This window comes from Osmerus mordax, chromosome 6, assembly GCF_038355195.1.
Source record: "Osmerus mordax isolate fOsmMor3 chromosome 6, fOsmMor3.pri, whole genome shotgun sequence".
NCBI classification, from domain to species: Eukaryota; Metazoa; Chordata; class Actinopteri; order Osmeriformes; family Osmeridae; genus Osmerus; species Osmerus mordax.
In genome coordinates this window covers 946,178-969,677 of record NC_090055.1, presented here as the reverse complement: position 1 = coordinate 969,677, position 23,500 = coordinate 946,178, and the positions used below count along the sequence as shown (strand labels likewise).

The 23,500-nt window shown below is 49.3% G+C and overlaps 1 protein-coding gene across 2 annotated transcripts; it reads left to right on the top strand.

The window, feature by feature from the left end:
• Nucleotides 1–540: 540 nt before the first annotated feature.
• On the top strand, nt 541–22,908 carry shc1 (SHC (Src homology 2 domain containing) transforming protein 1). Of its 2 annotated transcripts, XM_067237552.1 has the most exons (12): nt 541–756; nt 11,160–11,324; nt 12,031–12,101; nt 12,648–12,711; nt 13,975–14,094; nt 15,418–15,471; nt 16,336–16,387; nt 16,542–16,834; nt 18,185–18,242; nt 19,225–19,344; nt 19,530–19,804; nt 20,036–22,908. In XM_067237552.1, the coding sequence occupies exons 2-12, from the start codon at nt 11,163–11,165 to the stop codon at nt 20,162–20,164; spliced, it is 1,398 nt and encodes a 465-aa protein (XP_067093653.1). In that variant the 5' UTR covers nt 541–756; nt 11,160–11,162; the 3' UTR covers nt 20,165–22,908. The 2 variants fall into 2 exon arrangements, with proteins under 2 accessions (XP_067093653.1, XP_067093652.1); XM_067237551.1 differs by lacking the exon at nt 541–756 and having other exon boundaries at nt 10,782–11,324.
• Nucleotides 22,909–23,500: the final 592 nt, after the last annotated feature.

Below are 23,500 nucleotides of genomic sequence, written 5' to 3'. Positions count from 1 at the left end.
TGGGTGTTGTGTCGCACTAAAATTGGACCCCAGAATGTATCCTTGTCCGGTGGTGGTGCAGTGTTGTTTGGCAGTGTTAGAGACAGCATTATTATAATTTAGTATTATTGATGTCACATATGTTTTTGTTGCTGTTTGAGTTACGAAGAAAAGCACAATTCTCTGTATCTCCTCTCTCTTGCGCTCCTTCCCTCTCTTACCAGCAGAGGACAGTGTTCCGTTAAAGTAAAATGCCATTAATTTATTTATGCCTTCTGTTATGTATAAAACTGTATCGCGTCAAATAAAGTATTTTTCTCAGTTTGCTTTAAAAATACGCTAATATAATAACATATGTAATGCCATAGGCTAACATGCTAAACACGTCTAACTACAAATTTACATCGATTTAGTAGCATGTAATTAGTGGGAATCTTTTCCTTTTCCCCCACAATCTTTGACTGTCAAGCAATGAGCTCACAGGCCAGGTGCAAACTGCGTCTAGCGGCAGAGGCCAGATGACGCTGCCATTTGTTCGCGGAAGTGGCTTCTTTCGTGGCCGTAGAAAGGGGGCGGCGGGGGGAGTAGAGGAAGGGAAAAGAAAGAAAAGTTTCAGCCCCATTACTTATTAAGTTCATGTGAATACTAAAAGGAAGCGACCGAGCTGAACCTTCGAACTTGTTCTAGTAGGCTATATGTAGGCTAAATAAAACTTACGGGACAAATAATAGCTTTTCGACTGGAATAGGGACGGCAGGAACTGGAGGACGAGAGCTGGTAAGTTCTTCGTAAAAGCTGAATCCTTTTGGGGCATGGTCTGGGATGTGCACGGAACGTGTCACCACAGGACAGTTGGATTGTATTATTGTGTAGTCTATGTTGTTATTAGAAAATTAACTGTGTTGGCCAACTAAGTAAATAAGTGTGATGTCAGTTTTGGGAAACTCATCGTGTTCCACCGTATCAGTTGTTGCCTGGCTATCATAGCCGAGACGGCACAATGTATCAAGTAACTAAGTTTACATGAACGTTGATGGTGGGTTACAGGCCCACACAATCAACTGTGCGCTGTCGTACTGCAGAATACGACTTCAGAAGATTCGCAGTGTTTAACTGTTTTGGACAGCACAAGTCATAAAGTCCGTCCAATTAAATAGGGAAACTATAAACAAAGTAGCATAGGCTGAACACTTTACGGTGACTCTCTATTCCCAATTGTACCCTGTGTGTACGAGAGGAAAGTTATTCACCACAGACTATTGCCTCTAAAAGTCAAACTAGTAATTGGCCATTTGCTAAAGGCTACTAAGTGAATATTGAACAAGCAGTGGCAGTGAATCCCCAGTGGTAAACGACTCTTGGATCTCTGTATGTGGAACCTACACTGTAGTTACTGATTAATGAGGCAGGTTTGGTTTGAATGGGTGTGCAGGCCCTCTAAACAGACACTTGATAGACAATTGCCACACAGACACAATGCCAGACACACAGTTACAGACACAATGCCAGACAGACACAGTTACAGACACAATGCCAGACAGACAGTTACAGACACAGTTACAGTTACAGACACACATTTACAGACACCATTACAGACACAGTTACAGACACAATACCAGACAGACACAGTTACAGACACAGTTACTGACACGATGCCAGACAGACACAGTTACTGACAAAATGCCAGACAGACACAGTTACTGACACAATGTTAGACAGACACAGTTACAGACACAGTTACAGACACAGTTACAGACATAGTTACAGACACGATGCCAGACAGACACAGTTACAGACACAGTTACAGACACAGTTACAGACATAGTTACATACACGGTTACAGACATAGTTACAGACACAATGCCAAACAAAGGGTTCTGCAGGTTTCAGTTGAGCTGTTTCTAAGCAACAAGAAAGCAGATAAAAGAGAAGCACAACTTCAATTGCATGGAATGTTGTTGAACAGTCACTCTGCATCAGAGGCCCAGTTTTCATCAACACGTCAAAAGACAGGTTGATCCTTGTGGTACAGGAGGGAAGGAAAGGGCACAGCCTGGTTAGAAGCTGAGAGGCATAGCAGTGACTGCAGGTGACAACAGGTGTGCTCAGGTAAACAGGGAGACCAGAGGGTGGGGCTTCTGGGTGAGAGAGAGAAATCCTACATTGTGTTTCCCGGCACAGTGCATGGATAGAGGGATAGAAGGATGGATGAAAGTGCAGAGCTAGGGGTCTGAAGGATAATGACTTCTCTGAAGGGAATGAACTCTGACTAGCCAGCGTCCCTATCAGGCCCTCGCACTCCTCATACACGTCACAGTGACATGCTGTATGGCCATATTGGGATGTTATCTGCTCTGGTGGGGAAGTTGATGAGAAGAATAAGGATGGTCTCTGAATGCTGCAAGAGGTGGATTTGTTAGGACACACAACACATACACACACACGCTTTGTAAGGACACACAACACACACGCACGACTGATTTATAAATCAATCTATCCATCAAACCAGAGCTCCTCTCTCAATCTGGCACACAGCAATTCCCTCAAACTCAAACCCTCTCAATCAAAATCCGGTTTGCCCAATTTGATTCCAACCTTATCTGTCACCAGCAGAGTAAGTAAGGCTGGAGGGACAGGAGTGTATGTCACTCATAAAGCCCTCAGACAGGCTTGTATCTCTGATGATCAGAAATACTAAGAAAAAGCAGTTTGAGTGGGATCTGTGATTATAGGATTATATGCGCTCTTGGGCCTTAGCGAAACTCTTCGTGCTGGTGTGTGTGGGTGTGTTGGTTAGTGTCTTTCTGTTGTTGCAGCGGAAGCAGCCGGCAGTGGTAGTTATCTTGGTCCTGCTGCGTGGTTGACTTGACCGGGTCTTACAACACAAGAAAACACAGGCTGAGCTCGTTTTCACTTCCTGCCTGGCAGGCAGTGCATTGAGCAGGCTCTGCGTATCATGGAACAAGTCAGATGCACAATCAAGCTATTTGGTATTTATAAACCCATGAGGATGAGTGCAGCTATAGCTAATAAGCAGGTTAGTAATCTTCGAGTAGCTTTGCAGTAAACCATGTACTAGCATGAATTAGCCACGATCCATAATGTCTTAAACTGGTACAGCTTTACAGGTACATTTTTACAGCTATAATTGATATTGCTTAGGTTCTGTAAGTGGAACCTTGTAAGTGGCAGCTATGCCTGTTAGTATGGTGCTGACAGAGGCCCCTTCATTCACCACATTATGGTACACCAGAAGAAGGAACCGTTCTATGCCTGGAGGATGGTTGAACTGTGTGTGGAGTGGTCAGAGAGAGGTCATAGATCCAAGAAGCTGGTTTTACTGAGTTTAACCTTTCCCTGGCCCTCTGCTGTATGGTCAGTAAGAGAACAGGCCCTGGCCCCTGTAGAGTTCATGTTTACCTCTGTCCCTGACTGTACCTGTAGGGGGAAAGTGGATGAGAACTGCACAGAACAATCCAGTTCCTCTGTTAAGAGAGGAACTGGAGTGATTTCCTCAGCGAGCAAGGGAGAACACGGCTAGCCAGCGGCTCCTAGTGACTAACCCTGCATGGTTCCTGGGTTACCTGCAGGTCTGTTCATGTAACCAGAGGGGTGGTGAGATGGAGCGAGGGGAGTGAGCTTGAGGAACGTGTAGCGTAGAGAAATAGGAGAATGATGAAGAGACTAAAGGACAGGAACAAGAGAGAAGTGGAGGAAGAGGGGTTGTGGTAGTTGGAACAGGAAGGGAGAGAGACTGAGAGAAACCCAAAATAGCCAGCTCACGTGTTTGCTGAGAGCTTGGTAAACGGTTGAAGAGGCTGCACTGCTAATGTCCAGGATCACCCACTAATCACATTGATTTAACCCCAATTGAATTCACTCTATTTCTGGACCCATCACGTTTGGTCTGACTTGATTGTTATACAGGTTCACTTAGCCTACAGACCGTATTTATCTACAGCACTGGGTGTGTGTCTTGAGTAATAGGACTGCAGCAAACATAGGTTCACTTGTGGGGGATAGGTGTAGCTCAGTGGTTAGAGCATTTGACTGCAGATCATGAGGTTGCATGATCAAATCCCTCTCTGTACATAGCTTTGGAGAAAAGCGTCTGCAAAATAAAAGACCCTATTATTATTAAGACATGTCCTGAGGACTGCCCAGATCAGATACTATTACACACTGGGCAAGTTGAGACTGACACACAGCACTGGGAAATCATTCCTATCATTCCAGTGTGTCTTTCAAACACTGGCAGATGGTGCACATGCATACACATTACACACACACACACAGGTCTGTGTAAGCACCTGAGACTCGAACACACACACGTCACATGACTTTCTCCACAGCTGAGCCTGGGAGCCAAGTTGGCGAGGGCGACAGGAACCCTTTCGGTGATTGGCTGTGTGATTATGTACAACGCTCAGTCATTGACTAAGTGTGTTGATCTGCGCTTTGGTGTTTTTAGGGTTACAAGCAGGCTGAGGGTTGTCCAATGGAATATGTGGTAAGAACTTTAGATAACACTCAACACTCAGTTGCACTCAGCAATGTGGGACACTCGCTGCTTCACTTAACCTGCATGTTAAGTCAATACTTCCTGTTTGCCAGCCCCTCCTGCCCTGTTAGATACTACCAGTCCATCCTACCCTGTTAGATACTACCAGCCCATCCTACCCTGTTAGATACTACCAGCCCATCCTACCCTGTTAGATACTACCAGCCCATCCTACCCTGTTAGATACTACCAGTCCATCCTACCCTGTTAGATACTACCAGCCCATCCTACCCTGTTAGATACTACCAGCCCATCCTACCCTGTTAGATACTACCAGTCCATCCTACCCTGTTAGATACTACCAGCCCATCCTACCCTGTTAGATACTACCAGCCCATCCTACCCTGTTAGATACTACCAGCCCATCCTACCCTGTTAGATACTACCAGTCCATCCTACCCTGTTATATACTACCAACCCATCCTACCCTGTTAGATACTACCAGTCCATCCTACCCTGTTAGATACTACCAGTCCATCCTACCCTGTTAGATACTACCAGCCCATCCTACCCTGTTAGATACTACCAGTCCATCCTACCCTGTTAGATACTACCAGCCCATCCTACCCTGTTAGATACTACCAGTCCATCCTACCCTGTTAGATACTACCAGCCCATCCTACCCTGTTAGATACTACCAGTCCATCCTACCCTGTTAGATACTACCAGCCCATCCTACCCTGTTAAATACTACCAGTCCATCCTACCCTGTTAGATACTACCAGTCCATCCTACCCTGTTAGATACTACCACACAGTCATGCTCCCTCTGGTTAGTACTTCAGGATGTAGACCAAGCCACCGAGCACCCCTGTGTCACTGTTTGTGTGTGTCTCTGGTTAGGGGCTGGTGTGTGTGTGGTTAGGGGCTGATGTGTGTGTGGTTAGGGGCTGATGTGTGTGTGTGTGTCTCTGGTTAGGGGCTGGTGTGTGTGTGGTTAGGGGCTGATGTGTGTGTGGTTAGGGGCTGATGTGTGTGTGTGTGTCTCTGGTTAGGGGCTGGTGTGTGTGTGGTTAGGGGCTGATGTGTGTGTGTGTGTCTCTGGTTAGGGGCTGATGTGTGTGGGGTTAGGGGCAGATGTGTGTGTGGTTAGGGGCTGATGTGTGTGTGTGTCTCTGGTTAGGGGCTGGTGTGTGTGTGGTTAGGGGCTGGTGTTAGAACCTCATACAGTGTCCTCTGTGTTCTGTTGGGTGTTTAAGCCTCACTGGGAGGTTCTCTCTGGGTTCCCCGTCTGTCGTTCCCCCGGTGGATCCCACACGGGTACAAGGTTCCTCTCTCTCTCTCCTCCACGGGGTCAGCTTGGGTCTGTTGGTCACTAAGAAACACAATCTGGCTCTAATTAAGTTTTCTATTGTTATTGTATTATTACCCATTTTCCCCATCAGCTTGCTGAGTTGATCGAGCGGTGGCTGTGTGCTGTATGAATGGCAGACGTCCTTATTTCTCCATTTGCATCAAGGTTATTCACAATGTCCTCCAACCAGACTTCATCTGTGTAGGTCTGGAGGGAGGGAGGGGGAGGGGGGAGGAAGGAAAAGACCCCCCCCCCTCCCTCCCTCCCCCATCCCTCCCCTGCTTCCTCTGTCTGTCTCTATCCTCCTTTCCTCTCTCCCTCTCCTTGTTTCTCAGGTTACTAAACAGGAATAAGGGAGGAGCTTCTGGGCAGCCTACATGGACTGCTTTCTCCCCCCCCTCTGCTCCCTTTTACCCCCTCCCCCCCCTCTTCCCCCATCCCCATGGACTGTGTGCATTAATGTGTGTGAGCGCACAGAGCGATGCATATACTGTTAAATGATTGAGGCTGCAGCGGAGGGGAGGGGAAGGAGGGAGGGGAGGGAGGGAGGGAAGAGGAGCGGAGGGGAGGGAAGAGGAGCGGAGGAGAGGGAGGGGAGCGGAGCGGAGCGGGGGGGGAGGGAGGGGAGGGAAGAGGAGCGGAGGGGAGGGGAGGGGAGGGGAAAGAAGGAAAGGGGAAAGGGGAAAGCAGCAGTAACATGCTTGTGTGAGCGAGAGGGGGAGAGCAAGAGAGGGAAAGCGAGAGAGGGAAAGCGAGAGAGGGAGAGCCAGGAAGAGATTGGGGGGGGGGGAGAGAGCGAGTGAGGCAGAGCCAGGGAAAGAGAGGGAGAGAGGGAGGAAAGCAGCATCACGAGCCAGACAGGAAGGAGGGGAGGACAGCGTGCTCGTGTCACACAGACAGAGGTGGAGGGAAGGGGAGAGGGAGCGAGACGAGAGGAGGAGAGGAACACAATGAAGGAGAGCCATTGTTCAGCCCTGCCATTCTGTCCTTTCACTGCCTGCTGAGAGGAAGAGGAGGAAGAGGAGGACAAACACAGGAGAGACGAGATGGAGAATTTGAGGACCTGATAATGACTTTGAAATTCAAACGAGTGGAAGAGGGGATCCAAGAAGGAGCGTGCTTTTAAGGGAGTGGACAGAGAGAGAGAGAGAGAGAGGAGAGAGAGAGAGAGAGAGAGAGAGAGAGAGAGAGAGAGAGAGAGAGAGAGAGAGACAGACAGAGAGACATAGAGAGGAAGGAACAGTTCTGGTGTTGAGACATGAGCATGGTGCTGATGTGAATGAGGAGTCCAACTCTGCCCTTCCTGGATAATCAACTCTGCTGTTCGCCCTCAAGAGACTGCTTTAGCTTTTCTACTCATTCTTCATTCATTCATCCTTTTTCACAAAGGAGTTTTGAAGAAATAGACTTTACGTTTTCTTTTCTAAAGAAAAACAAAAACATTTTTTGTGGGATTGCAAATGTTTTTCTCAGAATTGTATTTATTTTCTTTTTTCTATAAGACAACATTTCACATGTTCTTAGTTGATGTTTGTTCTTAATTACTATACATAACTGTTTTGGTTCTGTTATGCAAATGTCTTAAACATCCATGTTGTAGCCTATGTTAGCTCTGAGTTATAAGTCATGTATTTCAACATTGTTTTGTGACAGGTTACGCAGAAGTATGTGTCTCTGAAGCAATTCTCCGCGCTCCATAGTGGCGGCGAGTTAATCGACACGGGATGTCAACATTGATTGGGTTTTATAGCTGGCGCGACGAGGACCAAACTTTGATCATTTCCTGAAGGTTATTGATATTTTGAGGAGTTGCTCATTTCAGCCAGCCTGCTTGATGTTCTCTGATAATCCCACTGAGCTCCGGTTCGTGGAAGCAGTTATCTCTTTGTCTGAAGGTTTCTGCTGTTGTCAGGAGTTCTGAATATAGATCCTCCGCAGGCTTCTCTTTTAAATGTCTGTTGCCATAGCAACCGGCCGCGGCTGCAGCTGTCGTCACGGTTAGAGACAAACGGGCAGACAGACGGGAGACTTGTAAAGTTTGTTTTTCTGTTCGTCCCCCCCGATGCCGTTAAAAACTCGGACGTGCGCGAGTGTGTTTGTGTGTTCTATGGTCTTAGGTGCTGATTCGCCACATGTGTGAGGAGGACTGATTCGTGTGTGTGTGTGTGTGCTGTGTGTGTGAGACCTGGAGGGTCAGATCTGAACACAGCCTCGGTGAACACAGCCTAGGTAAACTGAGGTGAGGTGTCCGTCTCTCCCTCTGTCTGGCTCGTGCGATGCAGTAATAGCGGAAGCAGCCATCCGCACTAGCTATCAGCCTACCGGTGTGCCAGAATTTACATGGCACACGTGACCTACATATCACTCAGTTCCGCTGTGTAACAGTGTACTTCTAAGTAGGACTTGTTTGCTAGTCGTGTTTCTTGTTCATGTTAAGGTGCATATTTATGGATGTGTTTAGGTTTTTTACCTGTGACTTGTAGACTCAGGATCGCTCCTCTGGTCTTGAATTTCTGCTCTCGTCAGACCAACACTGTGTCCTATCCCGAAAAAGTTGCCCTTGCATGGTTGCACACTTAACATTTGTTTGTTTCTGTCACTTATTGACAGACAGGCTCTCTTGACCTTTACCGTTCGTTGAGCCCGCTTTCTTATCGACGTTTGTGTCTCGTGTGAACGTTGTTGTTCCAGATCTGTGTTACCTGAAGTCGTTGTGGACCTGACGCGAATCGCCACTCTCGGCAATTACATTGTTGAGACATTCATAGCCAGGTAGTGTTTCATCTGTCTGCTTGAAGACGCTGGCTGTCTTCGCTAGGCCTGTCAGCCTGGCCACGGGGGCGTCTTTGCTGTGGCTGAAAGAAGGCGGATGACTAGCTAGCTAGCTAGCTAGCTAGCTGCCGTGGTGGGGGACTTGGTAGACAATCCATCTGTGGTGCTAGACTTGTGTAGGCGGTGTTCATGTGCTGGCATACATCGTCCCAGGCATGTTGAGACTTTAGCGCTCTGAACCACCAACAGCTGCGGTGTTAACTGTGGGTTTCGCTCAAGTTTTCACTGGTGTGTTTAGAAGTTTACCTTTCTTTGATATAAAACTGTCAAACATTTGGTGCCAAATGAACATCCTACCTTGAGAGGATTTCTTGAAAGGGTGCTTGAACGATTCTGCGGTGTTTGGACCTGAATGCTGACCTGCGACTGGTGCTAACTGCTACTTTGGAAGTCCTGCCCTGAGAGGTAAAGAAGCTGGCCCATATCAGACTGTTTCTGTTCTTCTCTCAGGTAACCTGTCAGCTCGTCTTGAAATCAGACTGTTGTCAGCGTTGATAAGGAGATAAGAGAAAGAGAGGGAGCGAGTGAGAATAGAGGTGTAGAGTGTTCTGGGTGATTGAGTTCACAGAGCCTCTAATGAGCCTCCAGTACCATTCAGGGATCCCTACCTGGGAGTTGGACCAATCAGGTCTCATTACCGTCACAACAACCCCACCAGTGGTCGTCATCAGCCAATGACCTACATTCTCCACTGTTACATCACCAGCGTGCTTCCGCAGTGTGTGTCACTGTATCGGACAAAGAATCTCAGACTCAACCTTTACAGATTTTTCTGATTCAACGGTGCTTTATACTCGATCCCTTCTGACCTAGACAGCCATACCGGAGAGCAGGGCGTTACTGCCACAACAGGCCCAGCCTGGGAGATCCTACCATTCTGCTCTTATCTTCTGCTGTCTAATTAGGTTACTATGAGTAGACTGTAGGTGCAGATAGGGACAGGCGGAGAGAAAGAGAGACTCTGTAAAAGGCTGAGGCACTCGTACACGGGACAGCCTGGAGAACGGGCGGGGAGACGAGGGAGGGGGAGAGGGGGAGAGAGAGATCATCTGGAAGAGGAGGGAGGAGGTGGTGGAGCGAGAGAGGGCGGAGGCACTGGAGCGGCAGAGGCAGGCAGAGTACACGGTGTGGAGGAAGAGAGAGGGCTTCCAGGAGAGGAGAGGAGACAGGGAGAAGGAAGACAAGAGCTCAGAGAGTGGCAGAGAGACGGTCCCAGAGGTGATCTGGAGGAAGAGAGGAGAGGGGGAGGCGGAGAGAGAGAGAACAAGGGCTCTCCAGAGGGGACAGGAAACCGTCTGGAGAAAGAGAGAGAGGGAGTGATAAAAGTACACAACGGCCAGTGAAAGTACAGACGAGGGTGAATGAGAGAGACTGTGTCTCCTACCGAGAATCTATTTCTGTATAGTTCCTCTTCAGTATAACTGTAGTGTGTGTGTGTGTGTGGTTGGGTGTGGGGGTGGCATCGCCCTACTCATAGCCTCCTTGGAAGCTAATAGGATTTTTATGAGCTTGTGTCAGGAGAGAGCTGCCAGAGTGAGCTACAGCACATATACACACACATATATACACACACACAGATTCAAAGCCTAGGGGTTAAGGAAGGGTTATGCTCTTACAACACTTGCTAATACATGCGGCGTGAGGTCTCTTGATGCAGTGAGTAGGCTACACCTGTGTGTGTGTGTGTGTGTGTGTGTGTGTGTATGAGAACGAGGGAGGGTGTAAAGACAATCACTTGTGTTGATGTTATCTGGTGCTCCAAACAGTTATATGTATCTTGGTGAGCTAGTCCTTTCGAGGAAATGAGCAAAAAACGAGAGTACTGAAAGTACTGAAAAGGAAACTGAGACTCTTCCATCTGTGTTCCGTGTTGGAGGGAGAGAACCCTGTGTGATGTTCTGCTGTTCCTCTCTGCTGTCCGTGGTTCTCCGCTGGGTGGAGCTGTCGGGGGCTGCGTTCCTGCCCGTCTGCCCGGGATGAAGACCAACACACTCAAGCTGAGAGAGAAACAAAGACCAGACTGTTTTTTTCACGGAGAGACTTTCAACATTGAGTAAAAGCTATTGCTGTTCAGACTGAATTTGAGCGACCTGTGTGGACTTGTTACTGAGCAGTCATGGCGTTCGTTCCTCAAACAAAGTACACTCACTTTCGGAGTGAATCTCTAAGCTCAACAGAGGACCCCACCTCCCCTCTCACCCCACCAGGGTTACCCTCCTCCCTCTCCTCCTCCTCTCTCACGCCAATCTTACCCCCCTCCTCCCCACGGCCGACTGAGGACAGCCCCACCACTCTCTGCTCCTTCTTCCCCAGTATGGGAGCCCTCCGACTGGGTGTTTCTGCCACTCTGCTCCCAGGCCTGAAGGCCTCCAGCAGGCCTCAGCAGGCTCAGCCCTCTGTCCTGACCCCTAGGGGTGAGAGGTCATGGTCCAGTTCCCCTCCTCCCCTTCCCTCTCTAATTCCCCCCTCTCCACCCCCTCGCCCCCCCCTGCAGGACATGAACCGGCTGGGAGGGGCATCCAGGCGGGCGCGGGTGGAAGGAGGGCAGCTGGGGGGGGACGAGTGGACCAGGCATGGCTCCTTCGTCAACAAGCCCACCCGTGGCTGGCTGCACTCTGACAGCCTGGTCAGCACCTCTGGGGTGTCCTACACCGTACGGGTGAGTGTGTGTGTGTGTGTGTGTCCACACTATACCTTTTGCTTTGATCAGTCCTGTCTCGGTGCAGAATGTGTCTTTGTGTCCTTGGCTCTCTGATCCACTGTGTTTCTCTTGTCTGTCCGTAGCTATCATTGTCTTCCCAGCGTCGCGTTTGTCTGCCTCTCTCTCTGCCTCTGTCTCTGTCTCTCTGTCTATGTCTCTCTGTCTATGTCTCTCTCTCTCTGTCTATGTCTCTCTCTGTCTCTCTGTCTCTCTGTCTATGTCTCTCTGTTTCTCTGTCTATGTCTCTCTGTCTCTCTGTCTATGTCTCTCTGTCTATGTCTCTCTGTCTATGTCTCTCTGTCTATGTCTCTCTGTCTCTCTGTGTATGTCTCTCTGTCTATGTCTCTATGTCTCTCTGTCTCTCTGTCTATGTCTCTCTGTCTATGTCTCTCTGTCTCTCTGTCTCTCTGTCTATGTCCCTCTGTCTCTATGTCTCTGTCTCTCTGTCTATGTCTCTCTGTCTCTCTGTCTATGTCCCTCTGTCTCTATGTCTCTGTCTCTCTGTCTATGTCTCTCTGTCTCTCTGTCTATGTCTCTCTGTCTCTCTGTCTCTGTCATTGATTGAACATCTCTCTCTGCCATCTATTGTCTTCAGTCTGCCCCCTCCCCCTCCATTCCTCAGCCCTCCTTCGTTAACATGTGCTCCTTCCTGTTTCCTGTGCAGTACATGGGCTGCGTGGAGGTCCTGCAGTCGATGAGGGCGCTGGACTTCAGCACCAGGACTCAGGTCACCAGGTAAGCCTGTTCCCAGAACAGCTCCCTCTGCTGGGCACACACAGGAACAGCTCCCTCTGCTGGGCACACACAGGAACAGCTCCCTCTGCTGGGCACACACAGGAACAGCTCCCTCTGCTGGGCACACACAGGAACAGCTCCCTCTGCTGGGCACACACAGGAACAGCTCCCTCTGCTGGGCACACACAGGAACAGCTCCCTCTGCTGGGCACACACAGGAACAGCTCCCTCTGCTGGGCACTCTCTCTCTCCCTCTCTCTCTTTCTCTGTTTAAGGAGCATGTGTTGCTGCAGCCAGCTGCTACACTCGCAGACCCTAAATTAGAATCTTCTGGAATCTTGGTGGTTTCCGTCTGGTTTCCGTAACAATGTTTGTGTCCGTGGCTCAGAAGTGTTCTTCCCGGAGACAATAAACTCTGTAGTCACATGATGCCAGATCGTATCTAATCTGCTACACAAGTGGGAAATCCAGGAAATGGTGTGTTTTCATGTGAGAGCATGTTCCACAGACCAGGTGATGAGTGTGTGTGTGTGTGTGTTGTTTCAGAGAGGCCATCTCCGTGGTGTGTGATGCAGTGCCTGGAGCTAAAGGAGCTCAACGCAGGAGAAAGGTACAAAGAGTACGCACACACGCACACACACACACACACACGCACGCGCACACACACACTGCACACACACACACACACACTGCACACACACACACACACACACACTGCACACACACACACACACACACACACAGCAGCATTATTGATTTATGTGTTAAGTGTCTGCCAGTGGAAGGGGCTCTTGGTACTGGAGAGAAACTAGATTTAGCTGGATGGTCCACTCTAGATGATCAGTAAGCACGCGCACACACACACACACACACACACAGACTCACTTCAGATGATTGTCCAAACACTGTGATCAGTGAGCTGCTCTCAGGTAATGAGCATAATCAACATATACACTCTCTGTCTCTCTCGACATCCGTCTCTCCCAGAGACAGGAGGGGTGGAGGAGGGGGTGGAGGTGAGGTGGAGAAGGGGGTGGAGGCAGGGCAGGGCAGACAGCTGCCACTCCAGACTGCCAGAGTTTGACTTGGATCTGGTTAATAGGAGTGTCAGACACCCCATAAAGCAGGTGGTCAAAGCCAGCCTGGCAGGCTGTTTCCACCCTGGGTTTGGCAGACATATCTGGACTGGAGCAGGCTAGACTATTGACTGGAATACACTGCTACAGGCATTTTCCAGATGGAGTTTGAAAGTTTGTTGGTATAATTATCTTTTTGTTAAAATGTACTGTTTCTGTGCATGGATGCTGGGAGGGTTCCACAGTTTTAAAGAGAGGAGGGCAGGGGAGGAGAAAGGGAGGAGGGCAGGGCAGGAGGAGGAGGGGGAGGGCAGAGGGGGAGGAGGAGGAGGAGGGGGGGGAGGGGAGGAAGAGGGGGGGAGGAGGAGGACAAGGAGGGGGAGGAGGAGGGGGAGGGGAGTAGGAGGGATGGTGGGGGGGGAGGCAGGCAGGAGGGAGCTGGCAGGAGGGAGCTGGCAGGACCCTGTGCTAGCCATGCCAGTGTGGGTAGTGTTGGCTCTGCTCCTGGGGAGTTGGTCATGGTTGGTGCAGCCTGGTCGGACTGGATCAGTTTCTCCCTGCAGCTGTCCCACACCCACACAGCCCAGACATTCATCCACAACACCCACACACGTTTCTACTGCAGCACACACAAACACACGCCAACCATTCTGTCTCACACACCTCGTCTCTCCCTCTCCCTCTCCCTCTCCCTCTCCCTCTCTCTCTCTCTCTCTCTCTCTCTCTCTCTCTCTCTCTCTCTCTCTCTCTCTCTCTCTCTCTCTCTCTGTCTCTCTCTCTCTCTGTCTCTTGTCCAGCCCTCTCCTCGCTGCCTGTCATCCATCCTAGGGAAGAGTAACCTCCAGTTTGCAGGCATGACCATCACCCTGACAGTGTCAACCAGCAGCCTCAACCTGCTGGCGTCCGACTGCAAACAGGTAGGAAACAGCATGCGCTCAGACAGCACCTGGGGCTGTGCACGCGCTCAGACAGCACCTGGGGCTCTGCACTCGCTCAGACAGCACCTGGGGCTCTGCACGTGCTCAGACAGCACCTGGGGCTCTGCACGCGCTCAGACACGACCCCTCAGAGCTCCGGTCCCCCCAGTTAAGGCCGAAATATGCTTCTGCGTCTCCGTTTACGGATGGGCGGGCGCACGGATACGCACGGATACGGACGGATAGACTTCGTTTATGGTTCTCCGTAGGCTGTGGGTGCTGAAAACAATTCACCGCCAGAAGAGTAGGTGGCGCAACGGTTTTTTGTAAGTCGTCGTGGAGTGTTTATTTACCTAGGTTATCGAGAAGTCGGAGCAAATTTACAAATTAGCCGTTTCATCAATAAAATATGCACATTTTCAGCAACTACACAGCCCATTTCTCGTCACATTTTAATTCAGATGCTGATTTACATGTACTGTTTAGCTGAAATATGAATTGTGAAAACTTACAGCAATGGCGGTCAAAGGATTCTGTTAGTCCTGTTTATCACGGCAACCCCGCCCCCGCCCCTGACGCAAGCGGTTCTTAATACTGACCAATCACAGCCAAGGGGGTCTCCGTAGCTCTCCGTCGCTCTCCGAAATTACGACGGATAGTTAGAAAATTCAGGAGGTGCACGTCGAGCTCTCCGGGGCTCTCCGAGGGCTGACGGAGAGCTCGTAGAGGGCGTTCCACGGAGACGAGGGCGTTCCCATGTGTCTGTTTTTCGAAAAACGCAGAAGCATATATCGTCCTTTAGCCAGTTGACCTTAATTGCCTACTGATTACTGTGGGAAGATAAACACACACAAACACACTGTTTACACACACACACACAGTGCAAGTAGCCTGAACAAATGCTAATGTTATCGATCTGAACCTGGCTTGTTATTGCAGACTCCTAAACTGGTGTTACAGCTGCCCTTATTAGTAGTTTTTTTGTCAGTGGAGGAAGTCCAAGCTGCTTAACTCTGCTGCCCAGCAGGGAGAACAGTGTGTTAACTCACTCTGTGTCTGGTCTCTCCTCCTCCCTCCATCTCAACTCTGCTATCCATCCTCTCTCTCACATGCTGACACCTCTCTCATCCTCTCTCTCTCTCTCTCTCTCTCTCTCTCTCTCTCATCCTCTCTCTCTCATCCTCTCTCTCTCTCTCATCCTCTCTCTCTCTCTCTCTATCTCATCCTCTCTCTCTCTCTCTCTCTCTCTCTCTCTCTCTCTCTCATCCTCTCTCTCTCTCATCCTCTCTCTCTCTCATCCTTTCGCTCTTCCTCTCTCCACAGATCATCGCCAATCATCACATGCAGTCCATATCTTTTGCCTCTGGAGGAGACCCTGTGAGTCACCCACAACACAACTCGTGTCTCTCCCTCCTTCTCTTTCTCTCTCTCTCTGTCTCTCTGTCTTTCCGTCTCTCTGTCATCCATCAAAATGCCTCTGTGTTGGGTCCGCCCTCTCTCCTCCCTGCCTGATCTGTCCTTCAGCCTGTCATTATCAGTGCTTATCAGAGTGAGCACATCTATCCCTGGCTTGTTCCCCTCCCCAGCTCTCCCTTTCCTTCCTCTCATCGTTCATCATGGGCTGATGTGACCTCTGACTAAACGCCTTCCTCCTCTTCTCCTCCCCCACCCTTTCAACTTCAACCTCCTTTCCCTTCATCCTTCATCATGTGTCCACTCCCGGGGACTTTCCTCCCTCTCTCCTCCCCTCCTCCCTCTCTCCTCCCCCTCCTCCCTCTCTCCTCCCCTCCTCCCTCTCTCCTCCCTCTCCTCCCCTCCTCCCTCTCCTCCCCCTCCTCCCTGTCTCATCCCCCTCCTCCCTCTCTCCTCCCCCTCCTCCCTATCTCATCCCCCTCCTTCCTCTCTCCTCCCCCTCCTTCCTCTCTCCTCCCCCTCCTTCCTCTCTCCTCCCCCTCCTCCCTGTCTAATCCCCCTCCTCCCTCCCTGCTCCCCCTCCTCCCTCTCTCCTCCCCTTCCTCCCTCTCTCCTCCCCCTCCTCCTCTCTCTCCTCCTCCTCCCTCTCTCCTCTCTCTCCTCCTCCTCCCCTCCTCTGTCTCCTCCCCTCCTCCTCCTCCCTCTCTCCTCCCTCTCTCCTCCCCCTCCTCTGTCTCCTCCCCTCCTCTGTCTCCTCCCTCTCTCTCCTCCCCCTCCTCTGTCTCCTCCCCTCCTCTGTCTCCTCCCTCTCTCCTCCCCCTCCCTCAGGACACAGCAGAGTACGTAGCATACGTGGCCAAGGATCCTGTCAACCAGAGAGGTGACATTCAACAGCCTTTCATTCTCTCTTCGTCACTGTGTTTATCATTTAAGTCGTTTTCTAATATTTTCCAAAAGGTGTAAAAGTGGGGTTCCAACTTTCAACACTCCCTGTTGTCTATCCTCCTCTCCACTTCCTACTTCCTGTCCCCCAGCATGTCACATCCTGGAGTGTCCCGAGGGCTTGGCCCAGGAGGTTATTAGCACCATCGGCCAGGCCTTCGAACTGCGCTTCAAACAGTACCTGAAGAACCCCCCTAAACTAGTGACTCCCCACGACCGGATGGCCCCGTTCGACGGCTCCGCTTGGGAGGAGGAGGAGGAGGAGGGGGCCCAGCCCCCCGAGGTGCCCCAGCCCCCCGAGGTGCCATACTATAACAACTTCCCTGGGAAGCAGCCGCCTCCAGGGGGGCTGGTGGACATGAGGACCCGCCCAGTGGCCACGCTGGTGAGACAAGCACACACACACACAGGGTCAGGGTGAGAGAGGATACACGGGCCACTTAGACATGACAGGACAGGAACTCCATGGAGCTGATCAAAGCTCCTTTGTGTATAATCTCACCTCACTTCCTTGTGATCCACGGACAGTGCTACCTCACTTCCTTCTGATCCTGGTACAGTGTTACCTCACTTCCTTCTGATCCTGGTACAGTGTTACCTCACTTCCTTTTGATCCTGGTACAGTGTTACCTCACTTCCTTCTGATCCTGGTACAGTGTTCTCACTTCCTTCTGATCCTGGTACAGTGTTACCTCACTTCCTTCTGATTCTGGGACAGTGTTACCTCACTTCCTTCTGATTCTGGGACAGTGTTACCTCACTTCCTTCTGATCCTGGGACAGTGTTACCTCACTTACTTCTGATCCTGGTACAGTGTTACCTCACTTCCTTCTGATCCTGGTACAGTGTTACCTCACTTCCTTCTGATCCTGGGACAGTGTTACCTCACTTCCTTCTGATCCTGGGACAGTGTTACCTCACTTCCTTCTGATCCTGGGACAGTGTTACCTCACTTCCTTCTGATCCTGGGACATTGCTAACCAGCCAGTTACAGTTACTTAAGTACAGTTGAAGTACAAATACTTTGTTACTGTACTTAAGTAGATGTTATTTTCACACAGAGAGAGGAGAGAGGAGAACAGAGACATCGTCAGTGACATCATGTTCTGAATTCAAAAAAGCATCCAATACCTAATATTGAAATTTAAAATTCAATTGTTGGTTTTGAATTCACCTCTTTAAAATTAAAAATATGAATTTATTTCAATGTAAAAAAATAAAATTTCTGATCCAAAAATGTAGGTTCGGAAATTCAGGTTGCTCAAATTTGAACAGTAAAATTCAGATCCTCTAAAAAAGTTTAGACCAAAATCTTTCAAAAGGTAAAAATAATAATGTTTGTCGGAATTTTTTTTTGCCTTTTGAAAGATTTTGGTCTAATCAGTTGTTCAAATATACTTTTGGAAAAAAAAATCACTCCACCGGATGTGATTTTTATGTTTTATTTTTTGATTAAAATAAAAAAGGTTGCATCATTGATGAGGACTCTACTGTACTCAATTGTACTCTGCTTTAATCTACTCTGTTTTTGGCTTCTCTGTTCTCCTTTCACTGTGTGTGTGGGGAAAAAAGGTTTTGAGAAAAAGGTACGTTATGGATGAGACAAAGGGGATAGCGATGTCGACTGAGAATAGAGACATATACAGACTGATCACCCATGGCCATATATGAGGGACTTTGTGTGTGTTACACTAAGTTACACTCAAGTTATCTGTGTGTGTGTGTGTTTCTGCAGCCCTATGGACAGCCAGGTCAGAATGATATCCACAAGCAGCCTCTGCCTCCCTTACCAGGTGAGTCATTCCCTCCACACACACACACACTCTCACACACACACACACACAGACTATGAATCATGATGATTCATAGTCTGTTGCCTCGTCTGTCAATCGAGTCTCCCCTTCTGACACTGTGTGTGTCTGTGTAAGTGTGTAGGTGAGGGTTATTTCAAGTCAACACTGCCTCTACTCTGTCTTTGGATGTATTTGAGATCCCCCCCTCATCTAAATCCATAATCTTCAGTGAGCCAGATGCCTCCTTGAAATGTTCTCTCTGAAACACCCGCACACACACACGCACACACGCACACACACGCACACACACACGCACACACACACGCACACACACACACACTTACTCTGCATTGTGTTGAGGAAACAAACTCAGGGGTGTTTGAGGGCAGCTTCATCATCAACAGTCTGTCACCCGACATCTCACTGATCAGACAATCTGACAGGACTGGCAGGCAAATGTCATAGTCGTGTTTGTCGTGATGCTGCTGCGTCTGTGAGGGGTGTGGAGAGGTTGTGTTAAAGCTGTTGTCTGACAGTGTGAGTGGTGTGGAGAGGTTGTGTTAAAGCTGTTGTCTGACAGTGTGAGGGGTGTGGGGAGGTTGTGTTAAAGCTGTTGTCTGACAGTGTGAGTGGTGTGGAGAGGTTGTGTTAAAGCTGTTGTCTGACAGTGTGAGGGGTGTGGAGAGGTTGTGTTAAAGCTGTTGTCTGACAGTGTGAGTGGTGTGGAGAGGTTGTGTTAAAGCTGTTGTCTGACAGTGTGAGGGGTGTGGGGAGGTTGTGTTAAAGCTGTTGTCTGACAGTGTGAGTGGTGTGGAGAGGTTGTGTTAAAGCTGTTGTCTGACAGTGTGAGGGGTGTGGAGAGGTTGTGTTAAAGCTGTTGTCTGACAGTGTGAGTGGTGTGGAGAGGTTGTGTTAAAGCTGTTGTCTGACAGTGTGAGTGGTGTGGGGAGGTTGTGTTAAAGCTGTTGTCTCTGACCTCCAGTGGGAGCTAAGGAGGGAGGGAGGGACCTTTTTGACGATCCCTCGTACGTCAACGTGGACAAACCCCGCCCCCTAGCAGCTGCAGCCAATGGGAACGCTCACAGAGACGCTTTTGACATGAGTGAGTTCTCCATTGGTGATGGTTATCATAGTGATACTAACCAGCGCCTATTTTGTGTGGGGGGTGCTGTACCTTGTAACATGTAGAGCATGGAGGTGCTGTGTTCAGGTCTGTCCTCATGTTGAGCTGCTCTGTTGTTGTTGATGTACATGGTTTCTGCTCTAATAAGTATAAGTGTCTCTCAGAGCCGTTTGACGATGCCCTGGGTGTGGCGGGCCCCGGGGCCCCTGCTGCGGGCTGCGTGGCAGGCTGCGTGTCTGCAGCGCCCCCTCTGGTGGAGCAGCTTCAGTACGAGGCCTGGTTCCACGGGAGCTTGAGCCGTCGGCAGGCAGAGAGGCTGCTGGGACGTGACGGGGACTTCCTGGTGAGGGAGTCAGGGACCACCCCGGGGCAGTACGTCCTCACCGGCCAGCAGGGGGGGCAGCCCAAACACCTGCTGCTGGTGGACCCTGAGGGAGTGGTGAGTAACCATTGAGGGGGTGATGGAGGTTAGGGGGTGATGGGGGTGATGAAGTTCAGTCAGTAGGTTATGAACATGACTCATAAACGAGGCTCTTGTTACTGGTCAGCTGTATGTGCATGTATGTGTTAACTTTCTTTCTCTCTCACCATTTTTTCTCACACACTAATCTCTGTCTCTCTCTTTCTCTCTCGGTCTCTCTCCCTGTCTCTCTCTCTGTCTCTCTCTCAGGTTCGTACCAAAGACCATCGTTTTGAGAGTGTGAGCCACCTGATCAGCTACCACATGGACAACAGACTGCCCATAGTGTCAGCAGGGAGTGAAGTCTGTCTGCAGCAGCCTGTGGAGCACCGGGCCTGAACACACACGCACACACACGCACGCACACACACACACACACACACGCACGCACGCGCACACACACACCACTGCAGAGAAAGCCAAAATACACGTCTCTTTGCCAAATCACCTGCTTGTTGCTGTTGCTTAGCCTCCCCCTGTGCCACACTGTGATCCTCAATCCCTCATCTCTCCTTCCTCAATCCCTCATCTCTCCTTCCTCAATCCCTCATCTCTCCTTCCTCAATCCCTCATCTCTCCTTCCTCAATCCCTCATCTCTCCTTCCTCAATCCCTCATCTCTCCTTCCTCAATCCCTCATCTCTCCTTCCTCAATCCCTCATCTCTCCTTCCTCAATCCCTCATCTCTCCTTCCTCAATCCCTCATCTCTCCTTCCTCAATCCCTCATCTCTCCTTCTGTCTCTGAACCAGGGAGGAGACGGAACACAATGACATTTTTTTACGTGTTAAGAAAATAAAAAGTTCAGTACTGTTGTTAATGAAATCATGCCAATATCTGCGTTGTGAAGCGATGCAAGCAGGACAGAGGAGGCAGAGCTTCACCAGAGATCTGGAGAAGATCCACACTGGGAGAAGGACTGGTTCTCTGAAGCACTGCTCTCCTTTCCCAGAAGCACTCCAAAAAGCAAAGCCAGATCACAATCACAAGAACAACAAAGAGATCTTCATCTTAAAGACTTGATGTCATCGGACAATAGCAACGGCCAATCGCGACTCTTGAGGTCAGGCCTCCTGTTGAATATGCATAAATGTTTTTTTGTATCTAATCCAATCAGGAGCAATTTTACCCCTCCAGTCCCTCCCCTCTAATCCCCTTTTGAACTTTAACCTCTGGAATGATACCCGGTAATGTCAAGGAGGACACTGTATGCAAAACAGGAGGTTCTTTGCCAACAACCATTATCTCCTGTTGCCCAAGAGGCAGGTGCTGGAGGGAGCTGTCGTCTGCCAGGTAGCATGAGCCCGTGCTCTCACTGGACACTCAGGATCAGGACTGTGCTCTCAGCTGGAGAGCTGTATCCCTCCTCATCTACACACCCCCACCCTGCCCTCCTACACCCCCACCCTGCCCTCCTACACCCCCACCCTGCCCTCCTACACACCACCCCTCCCCTCCTACACCCCCTTCCTGCTCCTCTCATCATGCCAAAGATGGTGGACTTGATTATCAGGGCCAGAGGAAGCCTTGGAAATGACAAATGTTAAAGCCAACTGTACATCTGTTTATCTATATTAATATGTGCTTACAATAGGACTATGCTGTACACTTGCGTACTAAGGGGTGGGGGGTAACTAGAGAGGTTCCTGGAGGGGGGTGGTGGTGCAATGTCATCTTAGAGTTCCAAGCTGATACAAAAATGATGTCATCTTAATGCGCAGCTGACGTCCAACGCGTACACACCAATCTAGATAGAACGTTCTATCGCTTTTCAGTGGCTGTTGTATCTAGAAGGTTCTGCATTGACAATCTATGGCCTTGTCCCTGCATGGACTGTTAGGAGGAAGTGAGGAGACAACTAGGAAAGATGGACACCCCACTCAGAGACCAGCTGAAAATATTTTTAAGTGTGTTATCAGTCAAAGCAGTGGATTCTCTCCAGAATGCGCTGCCCAGTATGTCATAGTGATGTGTATAGTCGTAATATAGTATGTTCTGATCACCCAGGGAAAGGCTACCCACTTTCTAAACACAGGAAAGAGAGAGACGGATGGAAAGTGTGGACACATTGATGACAGGGAGCTTTGGTTGTGTGAATGAAGCGTTTGAGCGAACTCTCATCAACAGGTGATGTGCTCTCTCCTGCTGGAGGGTCGGTCTCTCTCCTTCACACCTGCTTCCTCTACTGTTTGATGTTTGTTTTCTCTAAATCTTTTAACTGTGCCTTGTTTCTTGGATGCAGTCACCTTATGTACTTATATAGAAAAATGCAGTGGACAAACAGGACCTTTACACACCTTCTCAGTTCAACAAAGACTCTGCAAAAAGGACCTTCTCACCTCGGTCCAGTGATGGCAATCTGCTCCTCGGATGCACATTCTTACCTTGTTGCTCGATGTCATCCTCACCACCTGTAAATAACATCCAACCCAATTGGTTCATTTTGGTTCTTGTTTTCTGGAATTCAGGTCAAAGTTGTTTTTCAGACACTATGGTGAAAGCCAGAAAACATTATTGTAGGAACTAAAGCCAACAGGTCTCGTCAGTGTGCTTAGAATTCAAACCAAACTGTCAAAACAAGGGATATGTTAACCTAAACCTTAATCTCAACCAGGTTTATCTCACACACATGGGTACACCCTCATGCCATAATCTGTGTACACACACACCCATGTCACACACCCATGTCCACACTCATTATAAGGACAGTTGGGTTGATTAGACACTCAGTTCAGGTGATCTGTATGTGTGTGTGTGAATGAAAGGACCCAGCTGGACTCAACATCATTAGTAAAGCATTCTAGCATTATCATTGTTCATCACAGTTGCCTTTGTTGCATGGAAATCCTTTCTAAAATGTTCTATATTGTTGTTGTTGATGCTGTTGTACTTTTTAATTTGTGTTTTTGAAGCCAAAGGTTGTTTTAAATTAGCACAAATATTGCTTTTTACTTTTTATGTTTCTATTTGACTACTCTGTTCTTATGAGGAAAATATGTCTGTTTACACCTGTATCTGAAAATATAAGATTGCATTATATAAATACGTTGGTGAGTTTGGTTTTAAATACAGTTTCTGTATCTGACTATGGTCTCCTGTGTTTTATTGGTTCAGTTGACCTTCTTTAATACCAAACAGAACATACTTCTCTCACAGCCCAGTGCAGACAGGTTCACGTGATTGTGTTAGGGTCACTGCAGCACATCAAACAGATTTACCAGAAGACAGCAACAATAGAGGGACCAGGACAAAGAGAACTCCAGCTGTAAGTCACGTGTGATGTCAGCGCTGTAGGGAGGAGAGTCCGTGTTGCTGCTGAACGTCATCTGTGTCCAATAGCGGGACTGGATCATTCCTGCTTCAATAGCGGAGGGATGCTAGTGGGAGGGGGGATGTTTTCACCCCCTGAGACAGACACACGGAGGCCTGGACTAGTGTGTTCTGCTGGAGGGTTAAAGCCAGTAAGGGACCGCAGTGGAACAAGCGGCAGGGCCGGAGATCTGTGTGGAAGGATTGATGACCTGGTGGAACTTGGGGGTTCTGAGCACCTGAGAGAGGAACAGGGGTGGGGGGGGCAGAAGGTTGGAGAAACAGCAGTGTGGAGAGAAGCCCCTGGTGATGGTGTTGGTGCCTGTATAGGAGGTTATAAATGGACGAGCCCTCCTCTGAGCACAGAC